We start from the raw sequence: 10712 nt of genomic DNA, 5'->3' as shown, positions 1-10712 counted from the left end.
TTTTGCCGAACCGCTAAGTTACGGAGGACGTAAACACACCAGCATCGGTTGTCAAGCGATGTTGGGGGGACAAACACAGACACACAAACATATATATACATATATACAATGGGCTTCTTTCAGTTTCCGTCTACCAAATCCACTCACAAGGCTTTGGTCAGCCCGAGGCTATAGTAGAAGACACTTGCCCAAGGTGCCACGCAGTGGGACTGAACCCGGAACCATGTGGTTGGTGAACAAGCTACTTACCACACAGCCACTCCCGCGCCTGTTGTATAAAAAAATTTTGTATGTTGAAGTATAAGTAATTTATTGCACATAAATTTTAACAACAAAATTCTATAAGGACCTGCGAGGGCCATATGGACTTTGGTTGAGACCCAAATGACACAGATACTATCTTCCTGTTGAGTCATTGTTGTTATCCATTCTTAGGTAACTGGTTAAACATCACCACTTGGCCACATTTAGCTGACCCCAGGCTTTGAGGTCAGTTCTCTTAGATCTGTTATGACCCCTAAGTTCCTAAGACCAGAGCTTGACTTGGTTTCCATGGTGTGTAAGTGACTGAGGTTACAAGACTTTCTCCACTGGATGGGATGCCAGTTCATCGCAGGGTTAACTTCCCAGTCATCGCTGGAACTCATTTACACCTGAATGAACTGGAGCAACACGCATTGAAGTGTTTTGCTCATGAACACAATACACCATCTTGTCCAGGAATCAAAGCTAAGATCTTAGAATTCCACTAGACCACATATTCACACATCCCTTCTTCTAACCAGTCTTGAAGTCCCTGAAAAGGATCATAGCTGCTATCCCTCTCCTGGTGGAAAAATTTGGTGGATAAACCTTACAACTCTGACCAGCACCATGTGCATAGACCTCTAACTTAACCTAAACGCTCCATGTGAATGGAGTATCTAGAAAACTCTGTCCCCCTCCTGGGACTTTAATGATCATCTAAGCAATTGTTTTAACTCTAGTTTCTGTACAGGCTTTCAATGGATGTAAGATAAATCACTCCTCTCCCTGCATACGTTAACCATGACTACACTATCATAACCTACTTTTATATCTCTATAGTTTACAAAAACATTGTTGTGTTTACAGCTCTGTGGTGTCGTAGCCATGGGCATAACACAGTGCCAAGGATAGGATATGAACTACTGACCTTTCAATTGATAATCCCCTATCCACTTGGTCACTTACAATTTGTCAATCTGGGCTAATGAGTTACGGGAGGTTGTGGTGGTGGTGGGGCATATTTTCAGTTTCTTCTCATCTTTTTGGCAGTCATTTTTTGTTTTACAAAAACAATTTTAGTATATACAGGGTGGCCCAAAAGTAGGTTTACAGTTATTCAATTATCTCTTTCGCATTCATATATTAACAGTTTAGATCTTAATCATAAAAAAATATGAAACCATTATTCTAATTTAGTTAATTTTTTTCAAGCTCCCTTTTCAGTTTGTAAGATAGAAATTTAAATGTAATAAAATGTTTTAAAACAAATTTAACGAAATTTAAAGGCAGCGAGCTGGCAGAAACGTTAACATGCCAGGCGAAATGCTTAGCTGTATTTCATCTGCCGCTACGTTCGGAGTTCAAATTCCGCCGAGGTCAACTGTGCCTTTCATCCTTTCAGGGTCAATTAAATAAGTACCAGTTATTCACTGGGGTCGATATAATCATCTTGATCCGTTTGTCCCCTCTGTGTGTAGCCCTTTGTGGGCAGTAATGAAATAAGAAATTTAATGTGCCTACGTGATAACTGTAAACCTACTTTTGGGCCACCCTGTATATGGGATTAAGCTTGCAAACCTTTTTATTTTTCTATGCATTCTTCTAACACTTTTCACTGTTGTGGATATCTCATTGTCTCGGTCCCTTATGGTTTATCTTTCTAGCTATCTGTCTATCATATATAAAATGTGTGCAGGCATGTGGCCTAGTGGTTAGTGTGTTTCACTCATGATTGCAAGGTTGTGGTTTCAATTCTCAGACTGACAGTGCATTGAGCTCTTGAGCCAAACATTTCATTTCACGTTGCCCCAGTCCACTCATCTGTAAGTGGATAAACCTGCAATGAATTGGCATTCTACTGTCTGACTTGCTTGTTGGCTGGTGTGTGGATTCATTCAAAAGCTACAACAATGTGAGGAAGTGCATTGTGGCCAGCAGTGTATAACATCTGATAGTCTGATTGATAATGAGATAGAACAATGTAGATAAACAGCATATGGCACAGAAATCCCATTTGAATGCTTGTGGCTGTCAAGATGTTCTTTGTTAATTACTGAATTGCATTTATAAATTATAAATCACTAATCAACAGACCCTCTTCATAGTCCCTTCAGCATAACAGAAACAGCAGCCCTACCTCTCCCTCAAATCACACTCTTCTATTTTACATGCTATATATATCATCATCATCATCATCATCGTTTAACATCCGCTTTCCATGCTAGCATGGGTTGGACGATTTGACTGAGGACTGGCCTGCCAGAAGGCTGCACCAGGCTCCAATCTGATTTGGCAGAGTTTCTACAGCTGGATGCCCTTCTTAACGCCAACCACTCTGAGAGTGTAGTGGGTGCTTTAACGTGCCACTGGCGCGAGGGCCAGTCACATGGTACTGGCAACGGCCTCACTCAAAAGGTGTTTTTTACGTGCCACTTGCACGGGAGCCAGTCCAGCAGCACTGGCGATATATATATATATATATAAATGTATATATATATTAGTGCACCCATTACACTCATGGAAAGTGGACAATAAGTGATGATGATGATAATGCATAGGGATATTTAGTGTGCGCACATACACACACACATGTTAGTGTGTTATCATTTTTATGTCCACATTTCCAAGCTTGCATCGATCACTGATGCAGCTTTACTGCAGCTTGATGCTCTTCTGATCATGAACCATCTCTAGCCATTCAGTACTCTGCCATTTTGGCTATCTGTGACCTCCTGTCATTGACCTGTTAGCTGGTCATTCAGTACTCTTATTGTCTTAACCATCCACCTCTACTAACCACTGACTTCTCGTCTACTCACCCAGTATCCTAAGAGCACAATGAACCAAGGCTCTAACCCCAGGGCCATTATCCCCCAAACCCTGTGGCCATTATCCACCCCTTGTCATTAAAGAATTGGTCTTTGTCTTCTTCCTACTTCTTTCTATTTAGGGATATATTTTTTTACTTATGTTTTAAAAATGAACTCCTTTAGTAGTTGGTGTCTGTCTTTGTTTGTTTCTAACAGGATGCCGAGAAAAGAAGTCCGCTCCATGCTGCAGCTTTCTGCGGTGACCCAGAAATCACCGAGCTATTGCTCCAGAATGGGGCACGTGTCAACACAAAGGACAATCGATGGCTAACTCCTCTTCACAGAGCTTGCTGTTCGAAAAATGATGTAAGTACACTCTGATTTCTCACCTGCTCACACTTGGCTGTCACCTGGGTATGGTGACAGCTCAGTACCCAAGGTGCAGACCTTGCATATATTGTGGGGTCTCCTCTGCTGGGTGCATTTTTGACTTTCATTGCACCATCTACCAACTCTGTACCAACACAAGCGTGGCCTTTTGGTTAAGAAGTTCAGTCCACAGCCATGTGGTTTTAGATTGGATCCCACTGTGCAGCACCTACCAAACCAACCAATACCCTAATAATTCTTTCTACTATCAGCACAAAGCCTACCCCAGTAGTACTTATTTTATCAACTTTGGTAAAATGAAAGGCAAAGCTGACTCTGGCAGAATTTGAACTTAAGACGTAAAGACTAATAATAATAAGTTTCAGATTTTAGCACAAGGCCAGCAAATTGATTACATCAACCTCCATTATTTGACTGATACTTATTCTATTGATCTCGAAAGGATGAAAAGCAAAGTTTGAACTCGATGTAAAAGGTTGAAAGAAATGCTGCTAAGAGAAGGCGGCGTGCTGGCAGAAACGTTAGCACGCCGGGCGAAATGCATATCGGTGTTTCGTCTGTCGTTACATTCTGAGTTCAAATTCCGCCGAGGTCGACTTTGCCTTTCATCCTTTCAGGATCGATAAATTAACTACCAGTTACGCACTGAGGTCGATGTAATTGACTTAATCCCTTTGTCTGTCCTTGTTTGTCCCCTCTATGTTTAGCTCCCTGTGGGCAATAAAGAAATAAAAAATGCTGCTAAGCGTTTACTCCAATGTGCTAATGATTCAACCAGCTTGCTACCTTCATAATAATAATAATAATAATAATAATAATAATAACCCTTTCTACTACAAGCACAAGGCCTGAGATTGGGGGTGGGGCAGAGACCAGTCGATTACATTGACCCCGGTGTTTTACTGGTACTTTATTTATCAACCCTGAAAGGATAAAAAGCAAAGTCAACTTCAATGGAATTTGAACTCAGAACGTAGCGACAGGCAAAATACTGCTAAGCATTTCGCCCGGCGTGCTAAGGATTCTGCCAGCTTGCCTGAAATTTTGCAGGAGAGAGCTAGTTGATGGCATTGATCCCAGTGTTTAACTGGTATTTATTTAATTGACCCCCAAAATAATAATAATAATTGCTACTTTTTTAAAACTTTGGCTTGCTTTTAATGTTCTATAGATCTATTGATTGTTCGAATTTGTTTTACAGGACGTCGTCGAGTGTCTTCTTCGACATCAGGCTGATGTTAATGCGCGAGATAAAAATTGGCAGACTCCTCTGCACGTTGCAGCTGCAAACAATGCCGTAAAATGTGCAGAATACTTGATTCCCATGTTAACCAATGTAAATGTGTCTGATCGTGCAGGGCGCACAAGTTTGCACCATGCCGCATTCAACGGACACATAAAGGTAAGCAAATAACACCACCACTACAAACAACAACTACAACAACAGTGTGTGCGTCACAGTATGACAAGAACCCAGGTTTAACCCAGACTCGCTAGATGGGACCTTTCTCTCTCCCTCTCTCTCTTATACAGCTTCCAGATTGGTATGAACACAGGCATGCACTGATTAAGAAGTTTGTCTTGCTATCATCATGTCCTGGATTCACTCCCATTGTGTGGTATCTTGGACAAGTCTTTTACTAAAGCCTTGTGTCAGCCCCACAAGTCTTGTCAGTGAAATTCATCATCATCATTTAACGTTCATTTTCCATGCTAACATGGACTGGACAGTTTGACAGGAGCCAGCAAGGCTAGAAATCACCCCAGGTTCCATAGTCTGTTTTGGCTGGGTTTCTACAGCTTCATGCCCTTCTTAACGCCAATCACAAGGTTAATTGTAGAGGCCCGTCAAATAGATTGTTCCTGTAATTCTAAAGTCCAGCCTTGTCACATGTAATCCCACAGAAAAATCTGCCGTATTTTTGCCACATTATCAGAACCTAGAACCTCTCTGCTGGCATTCTTGGAGTTTGAGTTGTTAGAAAACAAGATTGTGAGTCACACACACACACACACACACACACACACACACACACACACACGTACACACACACACGTACACACACACACACACACACACGCACAGATAGTGATGACAAGGGTGAGACAGGGAGGGCCCTGGTATCAGTGCATGGCTGTGGCATGAGACTGCATTCATTTATGTTTGTGTATGTATAAGTATCTGTTTATATATGTGTATGCATATGTATGTGTCTGTACATCAATATGTGTATAAGTATGTGTGTGTATGTGTATTTTTTCAATGTATATGTGTGTATGCATATGTATATGTGTGTCTATGCACGTAATTATTTCGTTACTGCCCACATGGGGCTACACACAGAGGGGACAAGCAAGGATAGGCAAACAAGTTAAGTCGATTATATCGACCCCAAAAGGATGAAAGGCAAAATCGACCTCAGCGGAATTTGAACTCAGAACGTAGTAGCAGACGAAATACCATTAAGCATTTTGCCCGGCATGCTAACGTTTCTGCCAGTTCGCCGCCTTATATGCATATGTAATTCTGTATCAATGCATACATGTGTGTGTATTTGTGTGTTTGTGCATATGTGCATGCATATGTATGTGGATTTGTGTCAATGTATATGTATGTGTCTATGCACAAGTATATCTGTGTCAACGTATACTTGTGTATGCATTTGCATATGTATGTATGTGTGTGTATTTGTGTGTATTTGTGTATGTGTGTGTGCATATGTATTTGTGCCAATGTATGCGGATGTATGTGTATGTCTAATATTCTTTTGACCACATATTCTCTCTTCTGTTTCTCTTTTTCCTTCCTCCCAGATGTTGCAGCTACTGCTTGAGAAAGGTGCAACAATAAATGCTTTCGACAAGAAGGACCGGAGAGCCATCCACTGGGCAGCGTACATGGGACATGTGGACATGGTGCAGATGTTAGTAGAACACAATGCTGAGATCAACTGTCGCGACAAACTGGTGAGGATTACTCTCTCGCAATTATCACTATGCTCCCCCCAACCCTTTTCTTTTTTATGACCATCAAAATATTCCAGTGTGTCCACCCCCCACCTCTTTTTTTTTTTTTTTGCATAAGAAGTTTGCTTCCCAGCCACATGGTACAGTGTTCAGTGCCACTGTGTAACACCTTGGGCAAGTGTCTTCTACTATAGCCCTGGGTTGACCAAAGCCTTGAGTGGATCTGGTAGACAGAAACTGAAAGAAGCCCATCATATATGTGTGTTCGTGTCTCCTTGTCTTGGCATTGTGTGATTGTTGTAGAAATGATTGTCACCATCATAGAAGCAGTGTACTTAATTTTCAGTCTTCCATAAAAACATGTCTGGCCATGGGGGTAAATATTACCTTGCTTGGAAACCAGTGTGGGTTGGTGACAGGAAGGGCAGCCATTCAGCTTCAAGGTAGAAAATCTTCCTCAATAAGACTTCATCTGACCCATGCAAGCATGGAAAAATGGACATTAAAGCAATGGTAAAATAATGATGGATTTGTGCAGGCATGACCGAGTAGATACAGAATTCACTTCTTAATATAATCGTGAGTTCTAGCTTACTGTGTGGAACTTTGAGCAAGGGTCTTCTTCTGTTAGATAGTTTCTGTCTTCCAATTTTACTCACAAGGCTGACCGGTGTCATGTGAAAGAAATTGTTACACGAGCTGTATGAAAACCAGTCGTGTGCATTTGTGGAGGTCGGGTGGATGTTTACATTCCATGTCTTCCAGTGAAAGCATTCAGCAAAAAATGGTGACATTATTTTGACATTCCCTGTCAACAAAGGCTGTTTATCAAATAGGCACAGGCATGATTGTGTTGTAAAGAAGTTCACTTTGCAATTTCATGGCCTCGGGTTCAAACCCGCTGCACACCACCCAGGACAAGTATTTTCTGCGATAGCCCCACACCAATCCCTTGTGAGGGATTTTTGGTTGTTGAAATTTTGTAGAAGCCTGTTGTATGTGTGGTGGAGGGCGTCTTTGTGTTGTACCCCCATTGCTTGACATTTGGTGTTGGTTTGACTACATCCCTGTAGATTAGCAGTTTGGGATAGGAGACCAATAGAATAGTACCGGACTTTAAAATAAAAAGTATAGGAATTGATTCGTTTGACTAGATCTTTTGAGGCTCTGCCCCAGCATGGCCACAGTCTAATGACTGAAACAAATAAAGAAATAAGATAGCTATGTGCTTTCAAAGATGATTAGAATTAAAAAAAACAAAAAGAATCACTTTCTCAAAAAACAAAAAACAAATGAGGGTTAGTGATGAGAAGAGCATCTGTCTATTAAGTATAGTCTCTTTAAGTATTCCTCCAACCTACACTAGCAGGAAAAACAGACGTAATGGGAAGTAATTTAATCCTTTTGATACCACTCACTTTTTATGTTACCAATTTGCAAAATTTAAAAACCTTCTGATCTGAATTTAAACTTTCCTTCATAATTTTATGTAAATAGATTCTGTCGTATTGCAGACACCATCTTAATAACAGAGAAATTATTTATTTTACTAAATCCATTCTAATTCTTGATTATTTTCAAATTTAATCAAAACACACAGGGGGAGTATTTACTTAGAAATAGTTACAGAAGACTTAAAGAAAATTTGGCTGCTATTTCTAGCAAGTCAACTGATTATGTAGTCTCTACGTCTGTGGCTGGAGTATGTAAATCTTCATGTGTGTCTGGTGGTGGGGTTGTATGGTTAAGAATTTCCTTCGTGGCCATGTGGTCATGGGTTCAGTCCCATGCTGAGCAAGTCTCTTCTGCTGTAGCCACAGGCTAACCAAAGCCTTGTGAGTGGATTTCGTAGACAGAACCTGAAGGAGGCCTGTTGTGTGTGTGTGTATGTGTGCGCACGTGTATATGCCTGTGTGTGTTTGTGTGTAAATGAGCATAACCATCATATAAGCGGTGTTGTGCATTTCCAGTCTTCCATAGGGAAATATTACTTTGCTTGGAAAAGGTGAGGGTTGATGACAGGAAAAGCATCCAGCTGTAGAAAATATGCTTCAACAACTTCCATCTGACCCATGCAAGCATGAAAAAGTAGATGTTAAATGAAAAGCATGATACATACATACATACATACATATACACACACATACACAATTATTTTATGTCTGTTTTCCATAGTTGAAGGCAGTGCTCCTGCATGGCCACAGTCCAAAGGCTGATAGGAAAAACCTAAACATTTGTCTTGTAGTAAGGAATCACTTACTTGGCTTTTCTAGAGAAGACACACTTTGATAGACTGGCTAACTATCCAGGTGAAGATTGGTCTCATCTATCTGTCTGTTGCTATGACATTCAGCAATTGAATACTGGCAGTTATTTGGTGAATCAACCAAGACTAAAGTGATGGATTAAGGTCAGAGCTTCGCTTAGGATTTACTTAAATAGTACGGAATTGCTTACTACGCTTTTCTGGAGGAGACACACTTTGATAGACTACCTAACTATCCAGGTGAAGATTGATTTCATCTGTCTGTTGCTATGACATTCAGCAATTAAATACTGGCAGTTGTCTGGTGAATCAATCAAGACTAAAGTGATGGATTAAGGTCAGAGCTTAGCTTAGGATTTACTTAAAACAGCCTTTTAACAAGATTATAATCTCATTAATAAGAATTCTCAAATATATTTAGTTGCATAAAGCAGTCAGTCTGGCTTATGTCTGTCATATTAACAGAATCCAATGACGAATGATTGTGAAGAATTTCAGCATATTTTATGGCTCCAGATCAACCTTGATATCAAGCAGGCCTGCAATCAGAAATGTTCCAAACATTATCTTTTATCTTCTACTTGCTTCTGTCATTGGATTGCAGCCATGCTAAGGCACTGCCTTGAAAAGTTTAGTTCAGTGGTTCTCAACCGGGAGCCATATGGCCCTTGAAGGTCCATATAAGATTTTGGAGGGGTTCACATAGCATAATAGTAAACTAAGGATCCACAATAGAATTTGAAAGGGTCCCCTGAAAATATTTTGTTTTAGATGTATGTATTGGTATGTATTGCAAGAAACAGCTAGGATTCTTTCTCTAACATTTTACATAATTCAACCTACACAGGTTAATGTGTGAAAAACAAAATAGGAATTTTGAAAGAAGTTTCTAAAAAAAAACTAGTTTTTAAACCTCAAATGGCAATGGGGGTCCACCTGAATAAAATAGTAATCAAAGGGGCCCATAGATGAAAAAAAAAAGTGGTTGAGAACCCCTGATTTAGTTGAACAAATTGACCCCAGTCCTTATTTTATGAGTCTGGTGTTAGGAAGGACATCCAGCTGTAGAAAGCGTGCCAAATCAGATTGGAACCTGGTGCAAATCCTCAGCTTACTAGTTTTCAGTCAAACCGTCCAACCCATACCAGCATGGAAAATGGACATTAAATGATGATGATATATATTCTATCAGTTGCTTTTGCTGAACTGCTAAGTTACAGTGATGTAAATAAACCAACATCTGTTGTAAAGTGGTAGGATGGTGGGGACAAGCTTACTCACACATGATAGGCTTCCACACAGTTTCCCTCTAGCAAAGCCACTAACAAGGCATTATTTGGCTTGGGGCTATAGTAGACACTTGCCTAAGGTGCCATGCAGTGGAACTGAACCTGAAACTACATGGTTGCAAAATAAGCTTCTTAACCTCACACTCTACATGTCTCTTTTTTTTTTTCTTTTTTCTTTTTTTTTTAAATAAAATGGCTGAATATTAAAGGAGGAATATTTGGTGATATTTCTAGTGAATCAAGTTTCCATATAGACTAATGGCTTTTAAGTAGAATGCCACAAATCTTCAGAAAATATAGTTTAATGCTTTAGAAGATCTTTGCTATTACTTAGTAGGTGCAGTATGGCCAAATGGTTAAGAAGTTCATTTTGCAGTCAGGAGGTCTAGGTTTCAATCCCACTATGTGGAATCTTAGGCAAGTGGCTTCTATTATCGCCTTGAACCAACGAAGCTTTGAGACTGGATTTGGTAGACAGAAACTGAAAGAAAAGCCTGTGGTGGGTGTGTGTGTATTAGTTGTGGCCATTGCAAGTGTCATGTAAATGGCACTCATGCCAATGACATGTAAAAAGCCCCCCCTTACGCTTATGAAGTGGTTGGCATTAGGAAGGGCATCCAGTTGTAGAAATCATGCCAAATCAGACTGGAACTTGGTGCACTTCTCTGGCTTACCAGTTACAGTCAAACCATCCAACCCATGCCAGCATGGAAAGTGGACATTAAAGGATGAACACGTTGAATG

The 10712-nt window shown here is 40.3% G+C and overlaps 1 protein-coding gene across 4 annotated transcripts in view; it reads left to right on the top strand.

The window, feature by feature from the left end:
* Positions 1-10712, top strand: part of LOC106869704 (serine/threonine-protein phosphatase 6 regulatory ankyrin repeat subunit A) — a 144860-nt gene that overhangs the window by 45135 nt on the left and 89013 nt on the right. For all 4 annotated transcript variants that reach the window (XM_052970837.1, XM_052970834.1, XM_052970836.1 and 1 more), the window contains exons 3-5: positions 3273-3422; positions 4648-4848; positions 6261-6413. In XM_052970837.1, the coding sequence (XP_052826797.1) occupies positions 3273-3422; positions 4648-4848; positions 6261-6413 (504 nt within the window). The remainder of the gene's footprint in view (positions 1-3272; positions 3423-4647; positions 4849-6260; positions 6414-10712) is intronic.

Source organism: Octopus bimaculoides, chromosome 9, assembly GCF_001194135.2.
Source record: "Octopus bimaculoides isolate UCB-OBI-ISO-001 chromosome 9, ASM119413v2, whole genome shotgun sequence".
NCBI lineage: Eukaryota > Metazoa > Mollusca > Cephalopoda > Octopoda > Octopodidae > Octopus > Octopus bimaculoides.
This window is presented reverse-complemented; position numbering and strand designations above follow the sequence as displayed.